This window comes from Balaenoptera physalus, assembly GCF_965194825.1.
Source record: "Balaenoptera physalus genome assembly, chromosome: 11".
In the NCBI taxonomy this organism is placed as follows: domain Eukaryota; kingdom Metazoa; phylum Chordata; class Mammalia; order Artiodactyla; family Balaenopteridae; genus Balaenoptera; species Balaenoptera physalus.
Window position 1 is genome coordinate 59,573,123 of NC_138896.1, and position 27,641 is coordinate 59,600,763.

At 35.8% G+C, this 27,641-nt stretch overlaps 1 protein-coding gene across 2 annotated transcripts in view; it reads left to right on the top strand.

Moving 5' to 3' along the window:
* PDCD6IP (programmed cell death 6 interacting protein) overlaps positions 1-26,882 on the top strand; it is a 64,202-nt gene extending 37,320 nt beyond the window's left edge. For both annotated transcript variants that reach the window (XM_082411844.1, XM_082411843.1), the window contains exons 9-18: positions 63-186; positions 2,225-2,402; positions 6,340-6,451; positions 7,343-7,512; positions 12,210-12,458; positions 12,811-12,945; positions 14,137-14,231; positions 20,641-20,764; positions 22,185-22,378; positions 23,287-26,882. In XM_082411844.1, coding sequence (XP_082267970.1) covers positions 63-186; positions 2,225-2,402; positions 6,340-6,451; positions 7,343-7,512; positions 12,210-12,458; positions 12,811-12,945; positions 14,137-14,231; positions 20,641-20,764; positions 22,185-22,378; positions 23,287-23,461 — 1,556 coding nt within the window. In that variant the 3' untranslated portion in view covers positions 23,462-26,882. The remainder of the gene's footprint in view (positions 1-62; positions 187-2,224; positions 2,403-6,339; positions 6,452-7,342; positions 7,513-12,209; positions 12,459-12,810; positions 12,946-14,136; positions 14,232-20,640; positions 20,765-22,184; positions 22,379-23,286) is intronic.
* The last annotated feature ends 759 nt before the right edge of the window (positions 26,883-27,641 follow it).

A 27,641-nucleotide genomic window follows, 5' to 3' on the forward strand; every position in this document is an offset into this window, starting at 1 on the left:
GTCACTTTACAGTTTGAGTTTTTGTCTTAAAGTTTTGTGGAAATTTTGATTTCTAATTTTAGATCTGTTTGAGAAGATGGTTCCTGTGTCAGTGCAGCAGTCTTTGGCTGCCTGTGGTCAGAGGAAAGCTGATTTAGTTAACAGATCAATTGCTCAAATGAGAGAAGCCACCACTTTGGCAAATGGGTAAGTAGAGCTTAACTTTCATAAATTTATCTCTAAAGTTCTGATGTTTTCTGATTGATTATTTATGAACGTTGTAGTTTTCTGAGCTCAGAGCTGAATGTCAAGGATATTTGAAATAACAAATATAGACACACACACACATTTCTTGGGGACACTATATTTACTGAACCCTGGCAAATGTATTATAGTTGGAAGAAATTTAATTACTGAAACAAAGTGAAAATATTTGACCACTAATTTGTATTTTAGGAGATATTTATTTGAGGGAAATGTGAAGTAGAAATGAACTTTCAAGGTTAAGATACATGTACATTCAGTATTCTGAAACAGTTTTTGTTTTTGGTGGATTGAAGACTAAGAAAATAATACATTGTTTTAAAAAATATATTAAGTATAATTTTCACACAATAAAATACACCCATTTTAAGTGTATAGTTCAAATCATTTTGATAAATATGTATACCCATGTAACTACCACCACCATGATCAAGATAGAGAACATATCCATCACCCTAAAAAATTCCCTCATGCCTTTCCATTCAATTCCTCCTCCTCTACCCTCTAGCCACTGCTGATCTGCTCCCTGTCACCATAGGTTAGTTTTACCTTTTATACAATTTAATATAAATGTAATCATTATAGCATGTGCAATATGTACATGACAGTATATAGTACATTATATGCAGTAAATAGTACATTATATATGATATATATTGATAGTGCATTATATACAGTGTATAGTATTGCTACAGTATGTATAATATGCAATACTTGCAGTATGCACAGCATGTAACAGTATATATTAAAAATGTGTTGGGCTTCTTTCACTTAGCATAATCTATGTTTTATGTGTGATTCTTTTTATTACTGAGCAGTATTCCTTTTTATGGTTAAATAGTTTGTTAATTCTTTCACCTTTTGATGGACGTTTCAGTTGTTATGAACACTGATGTACAGATCTTTGTGTGGACATGTTTTATTTCTCTTGGGTAAGTAACCTAGGATTAGAATTGCTGAGTTGTATGGTTAGTGTATGTTTAACTTCACATGAAATGTCCAGATGGTTTTCCAAAGTCATTGTTCCTGCACTGTTTGAGAAATGCACTTGCTCTGCATTCTCATCAGAACTTAGGATTGTCAGTCTCTTTAATTTTAGCCATTTTAGTGTTTGTGTGGCAGTATCTCATAGTGGTTTAATTTTCATTCCCCTGATGACTAATGATGTTGAGCAACTCTTCATGTGCTTATTAGCCATTCATATGTCTTTGTGAAGTGTCTGTTGAAATCTTTTTGCTCGTTTTCAGAAACTGAGTTTTTCTTCTTAATCATTTTTAAAGAGTTCTTTACATATTTTAGAGGCAAGCCTTTATCAGAAATGTTACTGAGAATGTTTTTTCCTAGTCTTGTTTGCTTTTTCATGTTTTTAATTTTGATGAACGCATAGGTTTTGACCTCATTTTACTTTTTCCAGTGAGAAAGCAACATAAGTTTACTCTAACATCCCCTCCATTATGTAAATGAAATAATAGAATAATAGCTATTGTGCCACAAAACCGAACAGATGAAGATGCTGTATTAATACATAGATCAACTATGTACTCTTGAAATTTTGCTTAGATGATATGAAATTATAACCATTTTGTGTATTATTTCTGTTTTGTCACTGACAGTATAACAATCAGGAGTGTGATAAAAGATTGCATTTTTAAAATAGAATTTTTGACTTTTAATTACTTAGACTGAAAGAAGTTAAGTTTTACCTGTGAGCCAAAGGTATCTAGTATATTTTAATGCATATTTCTTACCTTTTAGCTTTCAGTTCTGAACTGTGAACCTAACTTAACACTTTAATGAGTTTGTTTTAATTTTATCAATCACTGATTTTCTGTTTTTCCTCTACATTTGCTTTATGTTTCCATTGACAGGGCTTACCCACTTTTTTGGAGTGCTAACTCTGCTGCTATTGATTTGGATATAGGAGATCAGTGTTTTAAAGGAGGATTAGACCTCTAGATGACATAGTATCTCATTTTTTCAGGGTGTTAGCTTCACTTAATCTTCCAGCAGCAATTGAAGATATATCTGGAGATACTGTACCTCAGTCTATACTGACTAAGTCCACATCTGTGATTGAACAGGGAGGCATCCAGACTGTTGATCAGTTGATCAAAGAGCTACCTGAACTTCTACAAAGAAATAGAGAAATCCTAGATGAGGTATGTTTTAAGAGATTTGCTTTTCAGGTAAAAACTTTTCAGCCCTTTGGTGTCCAGCAGGGATTAGGACTCAAGGCTTCTTCCTATTGGGTTTCACAAGGTAGCACTCATCATTTAGGTGACTTTGCTGTGGCCCAGACAGAGTCTGCTCTTCAGCCTCAACAGGAATTCTGATTGAGTGAAAATGGGGTCATATGTGTCTTAAGGGTATATAAATGCACATTACTGAAACTCGTACGACCATTGTATAAAACTAGTATACTGTGAGAAATTACTATCACACAAACTGTTCAAGCTTTTCATAATTAATTCTTTTTTTTTTTTCCTATGAAAGATTAGGTCTCTGGTGAACAACGAATCAGACTAAGGAAGTTAGGCTATCAAATGTTTTATAAGCCCACTATACCTATCTTTTAATAGAAAGGAGATTTTATCAATAAGAATGGAACACTAAAGATTTTTGGCTAAAGACAGCTATTTGCCAATGTTATTCTCCTTTTACTGTGCTTTCACCTAATTGATACATTTGTTTCTTTATTGATACATTTGTTTCTTTAGCTATAAATATATTCAGGCTGGTTATTTTGGCTTTTGTCAGTTTAGGAGTCACATCTTTTTTAGGTGACTTCTGTTCTCAATGCTTTAATTCATGTTTTGATCTTTCAGTTAACTATCAGAGGATGTTGTATTTACATCATATCCAAGTACTTTGGGGCAAAGATGGAGTACTTAAGTACTTATGACAGTGTGAACCTTGGGGATGAGACTATATACCTTCCAGGGTTATTTAAAGGATTAACTAAAATAAAACGGAAATATTAATGTGGAAAAAAGCTCATCTCATAATTAAGGAAAAACTGGCTTTATTAGTGTATATGATATGTCTGTTGTCTGCCTATCTTAATATGAAGGATTTTTATTTATTTTATTTGGTGTTCCTAATAGCCTTATGAGTCAGAATCACTGTTATTCTGTCAGTTGTACTTGGAGAGTCTCATTTTAAGTAAGTTGTAAGTTGTGAAGCTGATACTGTTTTTGAGTGTTTATCTCTGTGGTAGCAAATTTAATTTTAGTCTTGATTTTGAGAAAATTTAAAGTGTCCACTAATTTTTTAAATGATAAATTTATCTTGCTTGGGAGCTATTGGGACCTTTCCATCTTAGATTCATGGATTCTGTTTCTTCAGTTACTGTTTTTTCCTCCATTCTCTCCTAATGAATTCCTGTTAGATTGATGGTGGTGCTTCTGGGTCAATTCTTCACATCTCTCTCTCTTTAAAAAAAAAAAAAATTAATTAATTAATTAATTAATTTGACTGCGCTGGGTCTTAGCTGCGGCACTTGGGATCTTTGTTGCCACCTGCGAGATCTTCATTGCAGCATGCGGGATCTGGTTCCCTGACCAGGGATTGAACCCGGGCCCCCTGCATTGGGAGCATGGAGACTTAACCACTGGACCACCAGGGAAGTCCCACATCTCTTAAAGTTTCTATTACTTTTCCTCTTTGTGCTCTTGTTCTTTCTGGGAGATTGTCTCAGGCTAGCCATCCAGCTTATTAATTGGCTGGACGTTTCAGATAAACGGAATCATGTCTTTTGAGTGTTTTTGTCATAAAAGGGTGTTGGATTTTGTCAAATATTTTTTCTGTATCTCAAGATGATTATATGGGTTTTTTCCACTTCATTTTACTAATACAGAGTATTACATTAATTGATTCTTTGATGTGAACCACCCTTGTATTCCTAGTATATCCCACTTTGTCATGGTGTAGAATCCTTTTAATGTGCTGCTGGATTTGGTTTGGTAGTATTTTGTTGAGCATTTTACATTTATATTCATAAAGGATAATTGGCCTGTAGTTTTCTTGTGTCTGACTTTCAACTTGTGTGTCCTTATGGTTGTGTCTTTTGTAAATAGCGCATAGTAAGGTTTTTCCTTTTCTTTTAGTTTGACAATCTTCATCTCTGTTTGTAGAGGGTTAAATCCATATATATTAGCTGTGATTATTCATATATTTGGAATCATGTTCTTCTATATTTTGTATTTTCTACTTGTCTCACTCTTTTGATTTCCTTCTTTTTTTGTCCCTCCTCACCCTCACTTTTTCCTGGTTTTATTGAGTTTCCTCCATTTCTTTCTTTTTTTTTTTCTTTTCTTTTTAACAGCATGGAAGTTGTACACTTATTTTTCTTCTTTAAAGTTCATTATGATGTGTCTGGGTGTGGGTTTATTTTCATTTAAATTGCTTGATATTCTGTTGGATCTGGTGAATTTGAGTTGTGTCTTTCATCCATCCCGGACAGTTCTTAGTTTTCAATTCTTTCAATATTACTTTTTCCCTGTTCTCATTATTATCTCTTTCTGGATCTCTGATGTTGAATCTTCTCCCTTTATTTTCTGGGTCTTTTAACCACTTGTATTTTCTGTTGCTCTGTGCTTCATTTTGCGTGATTTCTTCTGGTCTGTCTTCCAGTTCACTGGTTCTCTTCAGTTATATCTCAGCAGTTTTTAACTATCCATTAATTTCCTAACTTTTTCATTTTATTTTTTTCATTTCCAGAAATTTTATTTGGTTCTTTTTCAATTCTTCTCATTCTCTTTCTCCTGTCATACTTTTATCTCTTATTCTAAACATAGTAAATATATTTATTTTATATTCTTTATTTTATCATCTTAGTATCTGTGGTCTTTGTGCTTTGGTTTCATGATTTGTTATTTTTGCTGATTTTTTGCTAATTGTGATTTGTTTCCTCTTATTTCAGTGTTTTTTGTTCTTTGTTTTTGTTTTGTTTTGGTGTGTTCCTGTATTTTAAGACTGTCAATTTGGAGGATTTTTTCTTTCTTTTTTTTTTTTTCTTTGTGGTTAATCTTTTACTCTGAAATTCATCTTAGGACTTTGTGTCACACAGGTATTATGATTTCCAGTTCTAAGTTTAGGCTTTTTATTAGGAATCTTAAGGTGATACTTCTTTTCTATTTAGAGCCAAGATTCAGACAGGTAAGTTCCCTTCTCTCGGGCAGTTTTCCTTTTTAAAAATTTGTCCACCGAGTGTCACCCATTTGGAAGTGACCCAGTTTGAGGGAAGATCATGCCCTTGATCTAACCTCCTCCTCTTATTAACTCCACCTGTGTTTCTTGTCTCCTATTCATGTTCTGTTAAATTCACACTCTAAGCCATTAGAGAATGTGTAGTAGGTGAACTATGGACAGTAGGCCAGTTCTACCTTGTGGCCTGTTTTTATATGGTTCACTAGTTAAGGATGATTTTTACCACTTTTAGAGAATTATAAAAAAAAGAAAGAGAAGAAGAATATGTGACAGAGACTATAGTCCACAGAGCCTAAAATATTTACCCTAATGTTTGACACAAAAGTTTGCAGACCTCTGCTCTAAGCTATCAGGAATTAGCAGATACCATTGACTCTAGCACTTGTGTCCATTGGTGGATTAGCACTTGTGTTTCAGGCCCTCTACTATCCTGTCTTCTCAGCTATGCATTAGAAAGGCATTTTTTTATATGTTAATTTTCAGTTTGTTGTATTGGGAGTGAAGTCTAAATCTTTTATTTTCATGAATTAATCAGTTTTCTCTCTGTTTTGTTTATGGCTTCAGTGGTCTAAAGGCTTTCTATTTGTTTTAATCTTAAAAACATCCTTGTTTAAAGTAGTCTTGGTACATGGATGTGCATAATCTCTTAGTCTTCTTTCTTAATTTTACTGAGTAAGGTAATGGCTAACCTAGTCTTAAATTTTTACAAGATTTTTTGTTAAATGTGACTTGGGTTTCTGCAACAGAAATTATTGTACTAATTTATATTCTAACCAGTACTGTAGGAGCTCACTAATTCTCACCTGTATTGAGTATGATCATTTAAAAAATGTTTTAAATTTTTTACACCAGAAATATTTCATTGTTGCTTTACCTTCTTTTTAAAAGTCACTAAGACTGTTGGATGAAGAAGAAACAACTGACAATGATTTAAGAGCAAAATTCAAGGAACGCTGGCAAAGGACGCCATCCAATGAACTCTATAAGCCTTTAAGAGCAGGTAAGAATGTGCATAAATGACTTTGACTTGAGTAAGTTCTCAGTTTGGATCCACGTTTTTTGCTTGATTGAAGTAGGCTCTGATGTAAACGTGTTTTTATTGAAACTGCTATTATGAAAATCCAGGTGTTTTTCTTCAGTTCCGTGTAAGACAAAAAATAACAAGGGTAACCCACGTTCATTATGAGAAGTTCAAATTCTTAAGAAAGTAAAAATTAAAATGATCCTGTAATAACTCTCATTTCCTATTCCAAGCTCTATGCATATTTTAAAAACATAAATGAGATTGTATTATATATATGGTTTTGTAATTTCATTTCACTTAGTAGTGGGTAGTAAAAGATGAGTTTTAACAGTTAACCTGAAACCAAATTATTATTTTTAAGACTTTGAATATTAAGATTTTGTGCTTGTTAAGATAAATGATGTCTAGACTTGTTTTATTTCTCTGTAAAAGTAATTAATACTATTGAGATTTTTCTAAAAATATATCCGCTTTTCTTTTAAGTCAGATTTAAGGAGTGATCCTTTGAGAGAGGAATACTTTTGAAATAAGTTGTGACAATTTTTGGAGTGAATGTTATCTTTCTGTATTCACAAGTTGTAGGAAAAGATTAGACTAATGTCGATCGGCTTTTATTTGGTGGACAGTAACCACAAATGTATTTTAAGGTATAACTGTGCTTTTGCTTTATAATTGATTTTGTCATTTTTCCAAAACCAAAAATGCAAAGACTAATAGCTCAGTTTCTATTATCTAGTGAATTGGGACTTATAGAAGGGGGAAACAAGTAAAGTTGGAGAAGAGAATTAAAAGTACAACCAGCTCATATACATTACTGTTAAAATCAGTACTGTGCTCTGGTAACATTTTTTTTTTTCCCCTCCACAGAGGGAAGCAACTTCAGAACTGTTTTGGATAAAGCTATGCAAGCAGATGGACAGGTGAAAGAGCGTTACCAGGCTCACCGGGACACCATTGCACTTCTGTGTAAGCCGGAGCTGGAGCTGAATGCTGCCATCCCGTCTGCTAACCCAGCGAAGACCATGCAGGGCAGCGAGGTGAGGACATGCATTTTGGTGTGGGTGATCATTTGCTTATGTAAACTATGTTCAAGCCATTATATACAATGAATTACCAATTTTTTTTCTTACTGGCATCTTTCTAAAAATGCTGATGTACATTGAGGTGCTTGTTTTTAGAGTAACATGATATATACACCGTGTAAAAAGTAATTATATTAATAATACTACTATCCTGTAGTAATAATTTCCATGTATTGAATGCCTCCTGTGAACTGGGTACTGTATTCTAGGTACCTCATATGTTCACAGGTTTAATTCAAATTTTATAAAAGGGAGAGGCTTGGAAGTATAGGAACTTCCTTGAAGTGGAAGGACTGGATTGGCCAGGTACTCTTCTGACCACAGATTCTTTGTTTCTTACGTCATTCTATACCACCTTCCACCATATTCCACTGGGAGTACCTCTGAAGGGAAAGTTGTCAAGGTGTACTTGTTAATCTAATAAATGGATAACATCATCATGACATTTCTACTGGTGACAGGAAGGAGAAAATCAGTAGTGGGGCGTGTGATTCGTGAAGTCCCAAAAGGGGAGAGTGTGGGCTGATCACTGTGAAGTAATGTAGGAGGATAAGAGGAGACCCGAAGCACACAGGAAAATAAGCCAAAGGGCAAGAGATAGTGCTGAAGACTTCTTGAAAAAGGTGAATTTCCTGGGATAGTAGTTCTCAGAAGCTATCATTGTCATTCCTTATTTGTCTTTGCACAGAAGCATTTCATGTATTTACTCAGCTAAGACTTAATGAATAGCTACTGTTTAAGGCACTGTGCTAGATGCACATAATATCCAGCCTTCACCCTCAATTCACGACCCAGTGTGGAAGATGAGACATACACAAGGATTACTGTAATACAGGGTAGAAGTTGAAAAGTGTTGCAACTATACTGTGAGAATTTAGGTGATGAAGTACTTATGTTCCAGCATTTGGAGCTCCTTGCTTAGGAGGCTTAAGAAATTGGCACTTTATGAGAACAGTAGACAGGCAGAAAAGTGGACATGTGTAGGATCCGAGAAGATTGAGTGAGTGGGTGTGTCCAGAGTGGCTCCTGAGGTTCTGTGGAAGCAGCCGCCCCCGAAGTGAGGAGAAGACGGCGCTGGTGGGTGGGCACAGAGCCTGCGTCTCAAGGCAGGGGTGCCTGAGGGAACAGTGACTGCCAGTTAGATGCTTTGAGGATGTGGGGGAGAAAAGGAAGGTGGTTAGAAGATTAACTTGTGAAGAACAGAGCCTGCAGACCCATAGAACAGCAACACGTTCTGGCCCCTTTTTATTTTAGAAAAAACATCTCTGTTTAGTATCCTCGTTTTTTCTTTTTAGTGTCACATGCATGACTCAGAACTTTATATGGTTTTTGTCCTTTTATTCTCCTGCTTTCTATAGAAAAGCAAAAATGGTCTTTGCTAAGCAAAATCAGAGTGAGCATGTACTGATATGTTATTTTATTCAGTAGTAGCTGCTTTGTTAATTCACAGTGGTATTACATAGGGGAAGAAAACTATTATAGTCAATATGAAGTGATTTTACTGAAACTAGATTTTCTGCAGAGAGGTGAGGTAATCAACAATTTTCAGTGTTCTTAATATTCATTCATCATGTGCCTTTATCAGAAAAGGCAAACATCATGTGTTTATTAAAGCTATTTCAGATAGTTATCATCGTAGTTGGTGACACATTAGCCAGAGTTTTTATGAGAAAAACTCAATCATTTGAATTGCTGATTATTAAAGTGATACAAAGTACATGTTTTATTAAGAGGTCCAAGCATAACAGGTGGGGCTGTTTTTTTCTCTCATTATGAACAGGCCAACTAACTAGTTATTTGTCTTTGTTCTGTTTGGGCATCTGGTTTTAGGTACTTAGAGGATCTTAGTTTTTATACTATGTAAGAGACAGTCAGTCTATTTCAAGATAATAGTGTTCCTGACTTTCAGCTTTGTTTACTAGACTATTTTTTAAGACCAATTCTGCATATTCCTTTTTCTCCCCCAGCTTTATTTCACTTGGCTACTTAAACATTTTCTAACTTTTGTTAGACATAACTTACATATAGAGGAAAATGACATTTCTTACTCTCCTAATAGCCAAGCAACCTTCACATAGGGTCATAGTCATGGTTGAGGTTCCATTATCAGTTTAAATATGCCAACAGATAAAACTGTCACAGCCTTTTCAAATTTATATGCTGTTATATCCCCCCAATGCAAAATGTGTCACATAGTTACAGAAATAGTTGTATTTCAGCAAAATAAGGGATACTTAATTCTTGGTCTGTTCCTTGTTGTTACTCTGTTCTTGTCTAAGTGCTTAGATGCCTAAGCCTCTTTAGTCCACAATGCACATGAAGTATAGAGTTAAACCATGAAACCTAACTAACAGTTGATAATAATGGCTACTACTGACTGAACACTTAGCCTGTTAGAAATTACATTGAGCACTTTATATGGATTATTTCATCTTTACAACAGTCCTGACATATAGGTACTATTATTCTTGTTTTGCAGGTGAGAAAATTGAGTTTTCCAGGTAAACTGCCCTTGGTTATACAGTAACTAAGCCCATTTTATTCACTAAGGGAGTGTAGTCAGAGTTGAAGTATTTTTTTCGATGTCATCATATTTCACTTTGCTCGACAACTAGTTTCATTTGTTTCTGTATTCACGTTTTGATTTAATTTTGTGTTTTGGATGTGTAAAAGGATGTTCATGATTCAAAAGGTTCATGCAGAGAAATCTCACCCCTTTCCTTTCTACCTTGTTCCCATCTGCTCTATGTAAGTAACAATATTCATTAGTTTTTGGTTTGTGCTTAGTGCTTTTATTTTTGTGAAAAATACATATGCACACAGTTACATATCATATATTATGTGTGTGTATAGCTTTATATTCTGATTTCCCTTCTCACTCAAAATGCGACATACCTTTTTTCATTTAACAATATGTCCTGGAAGTCATTTGGAAGCAAGACTTTGCTCCACTTTGTCTAACATCAAATTCCACTAGATCCCTTTAATAGACTTTGCGATGTCCATCCAGGTATGATTCTTTCTCCTCTTCCTTCCTTTTAGAGTGTCTGTGGTTTGATGCTTCTTGGACCTCTAAGACCATTTCTTTGCACTGCTCTGCATGTTAAGAGACTGAATTTAAGATAGGACACTTAGGAGATATGGTGGTAACAGAGGCCAAAATGTAGAAGAAACTTGAGACTTTTCCTCAGGTCTTTGGTTTTCACATGGGAAGGTCGCCCTGGACCCTCTTGTCAGGGAGCTAACTAAGGCCATGGACTGAAGAGCCGGACAGAGCTTCTTAGAAACAGGCAGTAGGTGAGCAGATCCTTTGGAGCTGGAAGTGCTGCTGGTAGGAAGACAGACAGGGGTGTAGATGGGGTTCATGGACGGCCCCTTCTTCCTTTGTCTTTCCCCACTTTCTTTCTATGAGCATCCCTGGGGCAAGCAGAATAGGGGGCTTGGGGTTGCTCTTCTCCCTGCTGATCCTAGCAGAAGTGTGAAGAGATGTGAGTGAAAGGGGGCAGCTCATGTGTGGCCTTAGAGGGCGCTTGAACACTCTAACACTATTACTACAACGGGGTGTTTATGAATCATGTGGGTGTTAGTCAGAGACTGCCTGGACCGAGTAAGAGGCAGAACTCATGATGCGAAGAGAGGTACAGAACCCGCCCGCTCTTTCTCTCCCAGGATATAAAAGAAACATACGGCTTATAGCTTTCTGTCTGTCTGTCTGTCTCTCTCGAGTGCTCTCTCCGTATATATCCGTATCTCTGTTTCTGTCTCCATGTCTCTCTCTCTCTCAGTCTCGCTAGGTCGGCAAAATAGGGTATCTCTTTACTGGACAAAAACATACCTTCTGGGGACTTCCCTAGTAGTCCAGTGGTAAAGAATCCGCCTTCCAACGCAGAGGACATGGGTTCAGTCCCTGGTCAGGGAACTAAGATCCCACATGCCGCGGGGCACCTAAGCCCACGCGCTTCAACTCGAGCACCCATGTGCCGCAAACTACAGAGCCCACGCACTCTGGAGCCCACGTGCCACAACTAGAGAGAGAAAACCCACACGCCACAACTAGAGAGAATCCTGTGTGCTGCAGTGAAGATCCCACATGCTGCAACTAAGACCCGATGCAGCCAAAAAATAAATAAATAAATAAAATTAAATAAATATTAAAAATATATATATACCTTCCTCTACGTCGTGACAAGGATACAGTATAGTGTAGCGAGGTTAAGAGATTGGTTTGGAGTTAGGCAGACTTAGGTCTCAGATTTCACCTCTGCTCCTTTTAGTAGCTGTGCAACCTTAGGCATGTTAACTTAATTTTTCTGGGACGCAATTTCTCCATCTGTGGAATAGAGGTAATAAATATATACCCTATGGGGTATTGTAAGGAATACATTAAATTATATTTGTAACGTGTTTAGGACAGTGCTTGGCACATAATAGATGTTCAGTAGATCTGTTATCATTATTGCTGCTGCTATTGTAATCTGAATCCACTAAAGTTACAGCAATGTCTGTATCTAAATAAACCTGATGTACAATTTATACTTGGCTCTCTGAGAGATCGTCTCTCCCTGACCCTGGTGAACCTTTGTATATAGTTCCTTTCTTGAAATTGGCTTCTGTTTTTTGGGCGATTAAACTAAGTTTTTTAAATTGTTTAGGTTGTAAATGTCTTAAAATCCTTACTGACAAATCTTGATGAAGTAAAGAAGGAAAGAGAGGGGCTGGAGAATGACCTGAAATCAGTGAATTTTGACATGACGAGCAAATTTTTGACTGCTCTGGCTCAAGATGGTGTGATAAATGAAGAAGCTATTTCTGTTACTGAACTGGATCGAATCTATGGGGGTCTTACAGCTAAAGTCCAAGAATCTCTAAAGAAACAAGAAGGACTTCTTAAAAATATTCAGGTAAAGTTTATATACTTTAATAAGATTTTTATTAAAAAAATTACAGGAAGGATAAACCTGGACTAAATCTGTATCCATTTAGGATTGTGTTTTTTGCAAATGTTACATATTAATAGAAATCTGTAAACGTTATTGGTTATATTTTCATACCCACTGAATTTGTGGTATTTTTTACTTAAGGAAAGCTGTAAAGTACTGTGTTACTCCAAAAGGAATATATTAGGTAAATATCTAGTAATAACTGCATGAAATCATATATGATTTTCATAGTTGGGAAAGTATCAGTACAAATGTTATGAGCTATATTAACTTGATAAATAAGTGTAACTGCATAAATCTTTCTTTTAACAAGGTCTCACACCAGGAATTTTCAAAAATGAAACAGTCTAACAATGAAGCTAATTTAAGAGAAGAAGTTTTGAAGAATTTAGCTGTTGCGTATGACAACTTTGTTGAACTTGTAGCTAATTTGAAGGAGGGCACAAAGGTATGAAGCACAAAAGAAACAAGAGCTAACTAACCAGTGTGGATGTGAGGATATAGTTTGGGAAGTTAATTGGTATTTCCAGTTGGACCAAATCATTCTGTCTTGAATTTCTTAGCTTTAATGACTTTGGCCCCTGAGAGCTTTGGTATAAATGGGAGAAAGCTTAATGAAGGTGGGAGTATTTCATGGGAACTTTGCGGAATGAATTTTATATTTCACCAGGCAGAAAGAGGGTGTGTAGGCATTCATTTCAGGTAGCAGCAATTAGCACAGAGAGGTCAAAAGGTCAGTGACACTTTGTTGGGGGATAGAAAGTTGGCCAATCTGAGTGAATTATGAGGGAACAGGAGTAGTAGTCAAAGCCGATATATGGTGGGGAAGGGGGTGTGTATGGCTTTTATTTTCTGTGCTGGTGGTTTGGATTATGATAGATTTGTGATCTGCTTATGACTCAGAGTGCTTACTAAATATGTTTAAGTATTTTCTTGCCTTTCCTTTAAATATTTTAGGGAAATGCTTATATTTGTTTTTACCAATTACTTTGCTTTTGAGGGAACAAGTGATTTTTAAGTTTTTCAAATACGTAATTCCTTTTGGTACTTTAACTCCATAATGATCTCTTAATAAAGTTATCTTGATGTAAATACGGTAGATATAATGTCAAACTCTCTGAAGAGAGCATAGAAATACTGCCAAAGCCTTCCAAAGAGAGGGGATAGTAAAATGCCATTTTAATTCAGTTTAAAATGCTTTGTTGAAATAGATAAGCTGAGAAAACTCACCAGAGTGCCTTTGGAAATTCTTCTGAGGGTTTCTGAAATGATGCCTGCATTTCTGAAGTGAATGTGCAAATCTAATACTTCCACTTAAATAGGTTTAGAGTCTTTATTAAGAAGTTGACTTTTCTCTAGGAATTGGAAACTTGTTCATGATCATGAAACTTTTAACTTGTTGCCACTTAATTTTTGGTGACAGTGCTTTCTAACGATGATTTTATTATTTTTATTTTCTTAGGGAATCTTAGGTCATATTTAATATTAAGTTACTGGACTTAAGTGGTATGACTGTCTCTCATGCAGAGGATTTTAGCTCTGTAGCTTTAACTGTTATTGACAAAGGAGCTTTAGATTGTGTTCCTCTTAGATTAAAAATTGTTCTGGTTTATCACTTGTGTTTGTTCTTTGCTCATAGTTTTACAATGAGCTGACTGAAATACTCATCAGGTTCCAGAACAAATGCAGTGATATAGTGTTTGCACGGAAGACAGAGAGGGATGAACTCTTAAAGTAAGTTTATTTTGTGTATTAAATTGTACTTTTGAAGTATTTTTCTTTAAAAAAATAATATTCTTGCTACCTCTTTTAAAAAAATCATATGTGGAGACTTTTGTGGTGAGTTGGCAGTGTGAGTTGGCAATTTCCTTCCTTTCCTCCATGGTATTTCTTTGTTTGTTTGCTTTTTTATAAATCTATTTATTTATTTTTTATTTTTGGCTGTGTTGGGTCTTTGTTGCTGCACACGGGCTTTCTCTAGTTGTGGCGAGCGGTGGCTTCTCTTGTTGTGGAGCATGGGTTCTTGGCATGTGGGCTTCAGTAGTTGTGGCATGCGGGCTCAGTAGTTGTGGCTTGCAGGCTCTAGAGCTCAGGCTCAGTAGTTGTGGCGCACAGGCTTAGTTGCTCCGTGGCGTGTGGGATCTTCCCAGACCAGGGATCAAACCCGTGTCCCCTGCATTGGCAGGCGGATTCTTAACCACTGCACCACCAGGGAAGTCCCCTCCATGGTGTTTTACAAAGCGACAAGCAAACAACTGCATGATCTGAAAACAAAAGAGTGAAAAGGAGTGGAAACTAGATGTAGGAAGAACAGTGATGTCACAGAAGTGATAGCGGAACAGCTCAGGGTAACAGATCTTAGGAAATGCCAATAAACATAAGCAGTTTACTTTGAAGTGGCAAATAGATTCCTTACATGAAACTAGAGGCACAGAACATGAGGGAGAGAGGGTTTATAGCTCAGAAAATGTCAGCAAAGTCACTTTCTGCAGGGGCCTACTGGGAAAGCTGGGCGAGTAACATAGGACTCATTCCATGTGGAGTAATGAATAGAGAGTTGACGCAGCATCGATACAAAGATACTATATACATTGAGGTGAGAAAGAGAACAAAATTTTACTAAACTTAATAGATGAAGAACATTCACCAGAATAATGTCACAGAACAGATGAAAAATTTACCATGAATTTAAAAAAATAAAAAAGAAAAGGCTAGGAAACAGTCATTAAGGATCACGACAAACAAGTACCAGAACTCAAGGAAAATGGTAAGAAAACAGGAGGCGCTAAAACGTGAGGTGTCGGGATTCAGGAAACAAGTGGAAGAGAAGAACAAAGCCATCACAGGTATAAGATGAAATGGGAAGGAGCAAAATGGAGAATAGACGATGAAGAAAACACAGGAGCACAAAGTAGAAAAGAAGAAATCAAAGAAAATGAAACCGAAGTAAGGAAAGGATGAAAAAGGATTAGAGAAAGTGGGCAGAGAAGATCCAATATATGTAAAATTGAATTCCCTTCAAAGAAGAAAAACCAAAACAGTGAACAGAACAAATATTTAGTGATATGACTCAAGAACATTTTCCTAAAATAAGTCTTGTTGAAAGGATATATCATATGATCAGGAGAAATGAACAAGAACTGTCAACACCCCAGCATATAAATTATTAGTCTTAAAAGATAATGGCAGAATCCTATTAAGGCAGTCAGGCAAAAAGATCAGGTCAGTTTATAAAAAGGTGAAAAAAATTCAGGCTGGCAGCACTGCATGCTAGAAGAGAGTGGAGTGATTGCTTGTTGGAACTCAAAGGAAGCAAATGTGAGGCAAAGATTTTATATCCAGTCAGCCTGTCCTTCAGGTGTATACAGAGCCACGTGCTCATTAGTAATGAATGTAAAGGACCCAGAGACTGTTATACTCATGAGCCATTCTTGAGCCCGTCAGATGACCTGACCGTTATTCTTGTCTCTGTCCATGTTTAAACAGTTTCCCATTGAAGAAGTGGGCGAAGTTAAGAGCTACTTTCTTCCACCCCCCCCCCAAGAAAGAGCAGGGCCAGTTGTTTTCAGTTTTTCTACTAAACCTTTAAAAAGCAAATAATTAGAATGCTTTTTAAATGGTTCTAGAGGTTAAAAAAAAAAACAACCTCCTAATTAGTTTTACTGATAAGTAAATCTGACAAAGATTAAAACAAAAGTCTTCAGACCAGTTTCATTTATGAATATGGATGTGAAATTTCTAAATAAAATACTTGCCATTGATATTCTCCAGTATATTAATAAAGAACCATGACCAAGGGGGAGTGGGTGGTTATTCCAGTAATGCAGTGATTGGTTCAGTATTTTTACATCTAAGGAGGAAAAGATTCTCTTCATAGATGAGGAAGAAGCATGAGAAAATAACTATTCTGGTACTCAAAATAGGAATTAATTGACTTCCTTAACATGAAAATATATGTGTATGCGTGTATATATACAATAGATCTATTTATCTGTTTATATCTGCACAAAACTCAGCTTCATGGTTAATGGAGAAACGCTATAAACATTCCCCCTAAAGACAAATGCCCATTATCAATGCTGTTATTTAATATTATATTGGCAATACCAGACTTCACCATTAGAAAAGAAGAGGAAATTAGAGATAGAAAAATTGGAAAGGAGGAGGTAAAACTATCACTTCTTACAGACTTTATGATTATACATCTTGAAAACCCAAAAGAATCAACCCTCAAACTCTGCAAATAATAAAGGAATTGTTACTGAAGATAGGTGATTATAAAAATAATTTGTAGAAATCAATAGCCTTGGGACTTCCCTGCTGGTCCAGTGACTAAGACCCCACACTCTCAATGCAGGGGGCCTGGGTTCGATCCCTGGTCAGGGAGCTGAATCCCACATGCAGCAACTAAAGAAAGGTCCCACAGTGCAGCCAAATAAATAAATAAAATAAATATTTTAAAAAAATCAATAGCCTTCATACAAATAAACACATAGAAGATATAATGGAGGAAAAGACTTCACTTAAAATAGCAATAAGAAAGATAAAATACATAGGAATAAATTTGTCATTTATTAGACCTGTATGAAGAAAACTTTGAAACACTATTCAAGGACACAAAAGAGGACTTGAGCAAGCTGAAAGACGTATCATGTCCTTAGATAGGATGAGACAGCTTCATGAAGATGTCAGTTCTAAATAAACTTACATACTCAACATAATTTTAAAAAATATTTATTTTTTTCTTTTTTATTTTTTTGGCTGCATCGGGTCTTAGTTGCGGCATGCGGGATCTTTCATTGCGGCACGTGGTCTCTTCGTTGCAGTGCTTGGGCATCTCTCTAGTTGTGGCGTGTGGGCTGTAGGGCGCATGGGCTCTGTAGTTGTGGCGCGGGGGCTCCAGGGCGCATGGGCTCTGTAGTTTGCGGCATGCAGGCTCTCTTGTTGAGGCACGCAAGCTCAGTAGTTGTGGCGCGCGGGCTTAGTTGCCCCGTGGCACGTGGGATCTTAGTTCCCTGACCAGGGATCAAACCCGCGTCCCCTGCATTGGAAGGCGGATTCTTTACCACTGGACCACCAGGGAAGTCCCTCAACATAATTTTGATTAAGAAAAGAATCAACAGATTTTCATGTAAAACTAGACAAGTTGATCCTAAAGCTCAAGTAGAAAAACCGTTAAACAAGTTTAGCCAGGAAAACTGAATAATAATAACAGTAAGGGGAAACTAATTTGCCAGATATTAAAATATGTAATATTGTCTCTTATTAAAACACAGTGATACTGGCACATTAGACCAAAGACAGAAAATAGGAGTAGATTCAAATACATATGTGAATTTAGTGTAAAAAAAGATCCTAAGTCAGTCAGAAGAAGTTAGAGACAAGTGCCTAGCCATTTAGAAAACAAAAGTTTTATTTTTACCTCAGAGTAAGTTCCAAAAGGATCATAATTGAAATGTATAAAATGAAATGAAAAGAGAATATTAGAGAATTTCTTAGTAAAGCTGAAATAGGAAGGGTCTTTTTAATTCTGACTTAAAACCCAGAAGCCATAAAAAAAAAAAAGGTTCATCATAACATGATAAGAAGAGTCAAAATGTAATAAACTGGGGAAAAATATTTGAAACTTATTCATGGGCAAAAGGCAAATTTACGTAATTTATAAAGAACTCCTAGATACTAATGAGGAGGGAAAAACTCAGTAGAAAAATTGGGAAAGTTTGTGAACAGAAATTCTGCAGATGAAATATGAGTGGTTCTTAAGCATATGAAAAAATACCTACCCTCGCTCAACATAAAATAAATATGAATTAAAATTACTCTGAAATAACATTTTTCAGGGATTTCCCTGGTGGTCCAGTGGTTAAGACTCCGTGCTTCCACTGCAGGGGGCACGAGTACGATCCCTGGTTGGGGAACTAAGATCCTGCATGCCATGTGGCATGGCCAAAAAAAAAAAAAAAAAAGAAAGAACATTTTTCTGATTGGCAAAAATTTGGAAATTTGATAACATGCTTTATTGGCACACGTAGGGGAGCAGGTCTCATCCGTTGCTGTGAGAAGGCACATTGGGGCAGTCCTTGTGTGGGGCACTTGTGTGGGACCTGGAAAGGTCTGCTTTTGAGAATTTATTCTGAGGGTGTATGCTAGAAATGACATACTTATCAATGAATTCATTTCTAAGTTGCTTGTACCAGTAAAAGAATAGAAACAAAGCAAATGTCCAGGGCTGGTGAAATAAAGCTACATCTGTACAGTGAAATACTATGCAGCTAATTTTTTTAAAAAAAGGATGTTTTCTATTTACCCATGTAGAAAAATCTCTGAGATAAATAATGGTAAAAAAAAAAACAAGGTTACAGACAGTGTAAAGTATGCTTCTTATGTAAAAAGGGAGAAGATAAAAATACACGTTTGAAGTGGTTTATTTCTGATAAGGAAGCTCTGGTCAGATTCATAAGAAATAAAAAATAGTGGCTGTCTGTTTGTGGTAGTGAATGGTGGAATGAGAATTTGTAGATAGTGGCCTGTCACTTTTTAGTTTTTGAATCAAGTGAATATATTACCTTTTCAGAAAATTATATTAAATTAATCTAAATAATTATAGGGATTTCATGTTTTTTATAGTACCACCAACTAGTCTAACTTTATTTTTGACATTGTATCTGTACCCTTGGCCTTTTTTTTTTTTTAGCCATAGAACCCTTTGTTCAGACTCAGTCTTGCAGAGAAGCCCAGTTTGTGAAACAAACAGAAATGGCTCTGTGATTTAATAGCTTTGATTTATATAATTAGTAAGTGGCTAGGAAATTCTCATTTGTCCTATAAATGTGTTATTTACTGCAACCATCTCTGGAGTTTATCAAAGGAAAAAATATTATGTCTTATATGCTTTATAATATATTATAATTATACATGCTAGATATTGTGTTTATGATTAAATATACTCAAAATCTAATTAAATAATTGTAAAGATAATTATAATAAATAAGTAAAATATTTAAAATATTAAATATAATTATGTTATATTTACTATATGTGAGTTATATATATATACACACATATATATTAGATGTTTCAAAGTTTGACCTTTTTCAAATTTTAATATTGACTAAAAACTTATAGTTTATATTGGAAGCATTTATTACAAATTTACAAACATTAAGAAGTAGTTTTGATTTCTTGATGAATGTGTGTAAGTTTTCTTTCTATGTGGAGTGTCTAATTTATCTTACAACTGGGATTGTTTTTGACAGCGAAAGTGTGGTCTGGGGGACTCGGAGTTGCTGTTAATTGTTACATCAAGACAATAGGTCCTGTTGTAGACATTTCAGGACATGTCACGTTTACTGCTCTGTGCATGTGAATGAGCACAGTGAGAAGTTGATCAATACCAAGTACTTCATAGAGTGTATTTTACTTCAGGGTTTTGTTTAGTGAGATTCCAATTTACTGTTAGAGGAGACTTTAAAATATTAACAAAATTTTTAATACTGTATTTTAATGGTCCTTCAACCTCTATCTTTAATGAATTTACCTTAATAATAGATGATGAGGTATCTTTTAACATAAACTATCTCAGTGCCACATTTCGAATATCTGTTAGAAAGTTTTCTTCAAGAAATTTGCACAATGGTTTTAAAGTTTTCATCAAGAAATTTGCTCAGTGGTTTCGAATAGGTTGTTGTTTTTTGTAAACACTGATACAATACAGCGATTAAAATATTAGCTAGGTAACTATGTACAGTTGTAGTTTTCCGATAATTTTTAGATTATTATGTTATGAGTTTCTCATCTAGGGGACGACCTCCTGTTAGAGAGAGGGCAATTTCTTAGGCTCACTTGCTCAGTTTGACATGTTCCTTAGTCTGGCTCTAACTATGATCTCTGAAAAAGTTTACCTTTTTCCCTGGTCTTCAGAAACAGAATAAGAACTATATTTTATTCAATAGTAGGAAGAAAGAAGATTTCAGTTAGTTCTAGTCAAGAACAGAAATGTAGTATATTTTAAAATACCATCATTGTTTTGAGTATATTTTCTGTGTTTCATACGTGAAGTATGAAAGTAAGAAAAAGATCTGGTGTTTTGTATGTGTTGGTTTTCAAAATTGTGTTAATTTCTAACACTTCTGTCTTTAATAAGGGACTTGCAACAAAGCATTGCCAGAGAACCTAGTGCTCCTTCAATTCCTACACCTGCGTATCAGTCCTCTCCAGCAGGGGGACACACGCCAACGCCTCCAACTCCAGCGCCAAGAACCATGCCGGTCAGTAAGCAACCACATTTTTAAAATGCACGTTTTACGTGTTCTTGACAGCTTGCTTGCTGTAAAGGATAACACAGACTTTACATTGTAGAGGTCTGGTGGTCACCACTTTGATCAGGTGACCAACCTCAACTTTCTGATGTTTTGCACTATAAAGAATACAGCATCACTCATGGATTCTTGCCTAAAAATGTTTAACTAAATCTAATGGAGTCTTTAGAACCAACTTTCAGTTTATAGCAAATACAGTGATAAAATAAGAAATTAAATTGTGCTGTTAGGAACAGTTGGACAGTCTAGAACTGGAACATTCTGTGAGACACCTGGCTTGGTCTTTTCTAAAAGCATATGTCATAGAAAAAAATAGACCAGGGGCATATTCCAGATTAAAAGAGAGGAACGATTCATAATAATCAAATGCAATACATGAACCTCAGCTGGATCTTGGTTCATAAAAACGTCTAGAAGAGCTTTTGTGATAAATAGGGAAACTTGAATGTGGAGTGGATACTCAATGATATTAGGAAATAATTATTAATTTTCTCAGGTGAAATGGTATTGTGATTATGTAGGAGAATATTAGGACTTGTATGCTGAAGTCTTTCGGGCTGGTGTCCTGAAGTTTGCAACTTAACTTTCAAATGGTTCTGCAAATATATAGATAGATAAATACATGGATATAGCTATAGATAAAGCAAAGATGGCCAAATGTTAATAATTAATTTAATTGGTAAACATGTGATTGTTTATAATAGTATTCTTTTAAATTTTCTGGTGTTTAAAATTTTTCATATGAAAATTCACGGGGCCAGGAAGAGGTAACAGTAATAAACTGTACCTGACCTGCTCCTTCTTCCCACCTCAAATGTCTAACCATTGATGGGAGCAGTAATGAACAGTAAATGATTAAATATTAGGCATCAGGGAAAGAGCAGTGGCTATGGAGTATCCACAAATTGGAGAATTATTTTTCAACTACAGTACATTTCTGGAGTTATAAGCCCACATTTAAGAATGGGAATTAGAAATATATTTGGTTGGATTCCAGAGTTTCTCATATGCCCTTTTATTTTTTTTTTATTTTTTTTTTTTTTTTTTAATTTATTTATTTATTTATTTTGGTGGGCTTCTCATTGTGGTGGCTTCTCTTGTTGCGGAACACGGGCTCTAGGCGTGAGGGCTTCAGTAGTTGTGGCTCACGGGCTCTAGAGCACAGGCTCAGTAGTTGTGGCACACGGGCTTAGTTGCTCCGAGGCATGTGGGATCTTCCCGGACCAGGGCTCGAACCCATGTCCCCTGCATTGGCAGGTGGATTCCTAACCACTGCGCCACCAAGGAAGTCCCTATGCCCTTTTATTTTGATTGATAGCAATTTGACAGAAACCTGATACATTTTGTCAGTGCTGACTTTTTCTTACAGCCTACTAAGCCCCAGCCCCCAGCCCGGCCTCCACCTCCTGTGCTTCCAGCAAATCGAACTCCTCCTGCTACTGCTCCAGCTCCAGCTCCAGCGAGCACTGGGACCACTGCACCAGCTCCATCACAAACTCCTGGTTCAGCTCCCCCTCTGCAGGCCCAGGGACCCCCATACCCCACCTATCCAGGGTATCCCGGGTAAGGCTGAAACTTTGTGTATCCCAATGAATTGGCTAATGTTTCTAGCTCTGGTTAGTCTTTTAAAAACAAGCTCACCCCTTGTCTGAATGGAGGTGTCATGAATGAGTAAGCTACATTGTCAGCTCACATAGAAATAAAAGTAAGTTATAGTCACTTTATTTGAGTCATTGAATAGCCATTTCCCAGGCTTATTTAATTTGTTTTTAGTTTTTACATATTGGGTTTATATTAAATATATCTCTTCTGTATGGAATTCAGAATGTTTCCTTGGTCTTCTTTATTTAGGTGATAAACAGGTAGGTGCCTTTTCTGAGCTTAGCGTAGCAAGGTTGATAAGGCCTTCTTTACATACCTGTACTTTGACGTCTTGGCATTCTGATCAACTCTTAAATAGAAATCTATCTAATTATGGCATGTGTTTTCTTAAAGATCAGCTGCCGTTGTGATAGTTTTTTTAGTCTTAAAAATCCAGACATTTAACTACCTTTTAAGATGTCTTCCAAACTTTACTTAGTAAGTACATTGTATCTTCCAAATGTTAAAACTTTGTAAATAGTAAATTTATGAGCCTTACAGTGAACATTGAATCTTGTGAAACAGAAGTGTACTTAGGTTGCCACATTAGATTGAAGGGTCTCCGTTTTTATTCCTTGTTCATAGTTGAATATTTAGTCTTATTTCCTTCAACAATCTTATTTTTTGGGTAGTATTCAACACTTTTTTCTTTGATTTCAATTAATAACAGGATAGAACACTTTTCTCTAGCAAGTACCTTGAAACAGCTGTTTTTTCTCGCCATTGAATGGCTTTCTTGAAAAAACTTCATTTTAGAATAATTATTGTATGTTTCATTTTCTAGTGTTTGATTTACCAATCCAGCTTTCTTGTGTTCTTCTTCCCATCAGGTATTGCCAAATGCCCATGCCCATGGGCTATAATCCTTACGCGTACGGCCAGTATAATATGCCATATCCGCCAGTGTATCACCAGAGCCCTGGACAGGCTCCATACCCAGGACCCCAGCAGCCTTCATACCCCTTCCCTCAGCCCCCACAGCAGCCTTACTATCCACAGCAGTAGTGTGTCAGCTCAGAAGCTCAGCTGGTTCAGCTCGGAGGGAAAGAAATACCAACCCTGCAATAAGTGTACTAAACCCTACGCTCTGGTTAATATAACGTACTCTGATGTACTGAATGCAGTGTGTAATTTCTGTCTGCGGCTAGAAGCTGTGCCCCAGTTCCACATTTGATTGCACATGGGCCATTTGCTGCTGTTGCAGTATAAAGACTAAGTGTAATAGGATTTGAAATAAATTACATTACAGTTCATAAAAGTTGAACATGAGAAATTAAACCCACAAGTGAAACGTTTGAAATTATTATACTTAGTTCTACATAAGATATGATTGGAACATCAGAGGCTTACAATGATGGTTTCAGTACTGATATTCAAGAAAACTAAGTTATCTTTCTCTTTTGGTTTATTGATTTGGTTTAATTTTCATTATGCTATTTTGCATAATCAAAACATTGTAAATCTTATAATTTAAAAATAAATTCCTTAAGAACAGTTGTCATTGTTATGTTTTGTCATTGATTCTCATTCCTGTCTAATTTCTTTCTGGTATTAGTCTCTCATTTTATATGTACACAAGTTAAACAGATCATGAGTTAAGTGCATGATTAATGCAAGTTAATAGGTTCAAAAGAAAACCAAAAGAATAATAACCATAATTTATCTTTCATATGCTGATTAGTGAATTAATTTTGACATTTATTTTGAAAAATCCTATAATGTGGAGGAAACACAATTGCTACCAAAGATACTTCAAATAAATATACAAGTAAATATGTATATTTAATGTTTTATTATTAGCTTCTCCAAGAAATTGATACAAATTCTGGTAATAATTCTTTTTCTTTTTTTCATAATCTGGTTAAAATAAATACATGTCATTAACAGTGCTGTCTAATGTAATGGAATTGTTTAAAGAAAATTTACTGTACCCTTCCATTCCTTTTTTTCACCTTACTGTCTTAACCTACTAACATTTGATGCACAATGTATATGAATAGATCTAAGCCCTTTCATTTTTATGCTCCTAAAAGATTGGACTATTTTATAATTCAGGGAGTGCACAAAACAGTTGTTGGGAGCATATGCCAATTCTGGAATAGGCTGTGTATTTAATATTAGTCTCTGCTGTTAGGATAAACTAATCACTGTATAAACCTCAGTGAGCCTTGCCTAGTGGAATGCATAGACATGCCTCATGGAATGAGAAAGTGAGAAAGGAATGGGTTGTCTGATATCCCAGTGGGGTCTGTTCTGTGTGAGGTTCATTTCAGAACACACCAGGCATATGAGTAGATGTCCAATGAATCTGTTTATGTTTATTTTCTAAGTTGTAATGCTAACCTTCTCTTGAATTATTGTTTCATTTAAATGATACTATCAGTTGGTCCACTGTTGTTTTCATTTGACAGTTTGGGTTTATATTTTAAATGTGGGACTGAAGGTGTGATTGTAAAGGGAGTGAATTGGTTTAAAATACATGTATATTTTAAAAAATCTTACTTTGTTGTTGTATGTAGAAAACATGAAGGCATGTTACTTCAATATAAATGACCTTTACATGGAATACTGAAATTGGTTCAAAGTTCAGTAGTTAAAACCTTGGCAAAAATAGTTTTATACATATCATAGCTAAGTTTTATTAATGTGGAATCATCAGAATATGACATGGGCTTGTTTGACTCTTGTGTAAATTGCACTTAAGTTCCTCCTTCTTATTACTCAAGTTATCATTACTATCGTAAGATACTCAGTGAGATTAGGGATATTCCAAATTGCTAGTTTATAATTCTCACTAATGCAGAAAGAACAAAAACAAAACAAAATTGGCCTGAATATTCTCTTGGGGAAAGAAGGCACTAAAGAAAAGAGTAAGTGCATCGGAGGGCCACAAGAGAAGTTACAAGGCCATTTAGCCCATTCCGTGTGCTAGACTAGGCCTCCTGTGTGCCCTCAGAGGGCTCAGGAAGATGGTTCAGAAACTTTAGGGAAGGAGGCTCCACAGCCCCTCGTGGCAGCCTCCCCAGCATACCCCGCTCGCTTAGCTCTGTTAGCAAACCCAGGCCCTTTCCCTCTTGTTGGTTCACTCATCCTTTAGATGATTGAGGATGCTTTCCTTTGGTCACCTAGTGTCTTAGGTACAGATGACCAAATTTCTGCAGCCCTTCATTGCTGGGTGTGTCTTCATAGGACTGTCTAGTTTCATTAAGGTGGCTCATGGAAAGAAGTTTCTCTTTTGTCTGTTTTGCATTCTAGCAAACAAGAAGCAGGCCCTCACTGGGATTATTTTTGTTACCAAACTTTTTTATCCTTTGCTTAACTTCCTGTATTCCACAAAATACCCTAAAAAGTTGTTGTGGATTATGCTTTTTATTTAGAGGTAGGAGAGTATCACTCTGGTTCAGTTATGTTGTACCTATGTTTATAATTAGGCTTTTTGATTATCTTCCTAAACTAAAGAAAGGACACTATTTCTGTTTTATTTATGTCGGGCTTTGGAATACTACTTTAAAATGGACTATAAGTAATGAAGCTCTGCATAAAGGAGCTGGTCTGAAGTGGGGAAAAACTAACTTCTTATTCCTAGTTGGAGACAGATGGCTTGACTTCTCAGTCTGGTGTAAAGTATTGGTCTACTCCTCTGCCTCTTGGTCTTTATTCTCATTTAAGAAAAGTAGTCATATGTCACTGCAAACCAGTCAATCTTTGTCAGATCTGTGCACCCAACTTCTTTGCAATTTATAATCTCTCCCCAAATTTAAGTAGTTACAAAAAAAAAAGTTTTCACAGAGCCTCTGTCCCTGATTTTCTGTACCAGTCAGCAGCCTATCTAGTCAAAAAAGATTAAAAAGATATTTCCCATAAGAGCTTTACAGTTTGCAAAAGTGCTTTTTTGTACACATTTTCTAATTTCATAAACATGGCAAAATGCAATTTGTTAAGTAGGCTTCAGTTTGCTAATGGGGAATTTTTTTTTTTGGATGGTCAATAGTATATCTTGGAAAATCTTGCTACAACCTAGCAGCATTTTTTTTTTTAACACTTCTGCAATTATTAGTTGATTCACAGTACAGAACAGGATACAAAGTAGGAGAAAAACAGTGCTATGGCATTATAATTACTAGTTTAAAAATAGACTTTAGAACTAAATGGTTGATTATAAGATTTATGTGGAAGAGCAAAGAAGGAAAAATTATATTTTTAGAGAAAAAGAGAATATTCAGGCTTTATTTCTGGTATGAAGTTTATATTTTTTAAGAAATCCTATATTATCACACCAGAGATTTTAGATTCTTTTCTGCTTACAAACATTGCTGGTAGTTGGATGATATTTTTATTGTATTCATTTCTCTTAGAGGGAAATTGTAAAGAAAACAAAAGGTTCCGGATGAAATGTATCCTAGAAATAAAAGTTGAAAGATTCTTACTTCCTTGTAGTATGAATTCTTATTTAAAATGTTTATCCTTCAGCTTTTATATTTCTCTAATTTCTTTGACAAACAGTGGGTTGGGAAATTAAAAAATACCCACTTTGACTAACTGCATGAGACAAGAAGACGGTGTTGTTTAAATGTTTTCTTACAGCTGTCAGCCCTATAATTGATCATTGATGGACCATGATTTTCATCACTTACGATTTGACCCAGATCTTTCAGATGAGTAATCTCTTCTTCAGGTGTCATTTTTGGGGTTAATTTTTGGAAATGTTTGGTGAGATTACCACAGTCAATTGATCAGGGAAAGGGGGATGGTGAAATGTGTGCGTTTTTTAAAACATTTATATTTTCTTATTTTCTTCCTACTTCTCCCATGTTTTAAGGTCAGATGCAGCTGTTTTCCTACGTAGCTCTGGATACACAATTTATCACAGAATGTGTTGACTTTGTATGTCTTTAAAGTATGTTGAAGTTGAACAGGCTACCTCCAGGAATGAATCTATAGTCTGAATCCCTATTATATACATTTAAAATACATAACTATTGGGTATAGTTAAATCTTTTTTGTTTGTTTTCACTTATCTGGCATCTGGGTTGGAGAGTAGAGTTCTCATGGAGGGGCTTGGGAACCTAGGCATGTGGGGTGGGAGGATATGGGGAACTAAGGGACCCTTCCTGGAACTGGAGTTCAGTGGCAACCTAAATCTAGGACAGTGACTTGAGCAGCTCTGCTGCTGGGGCTGCTTCAG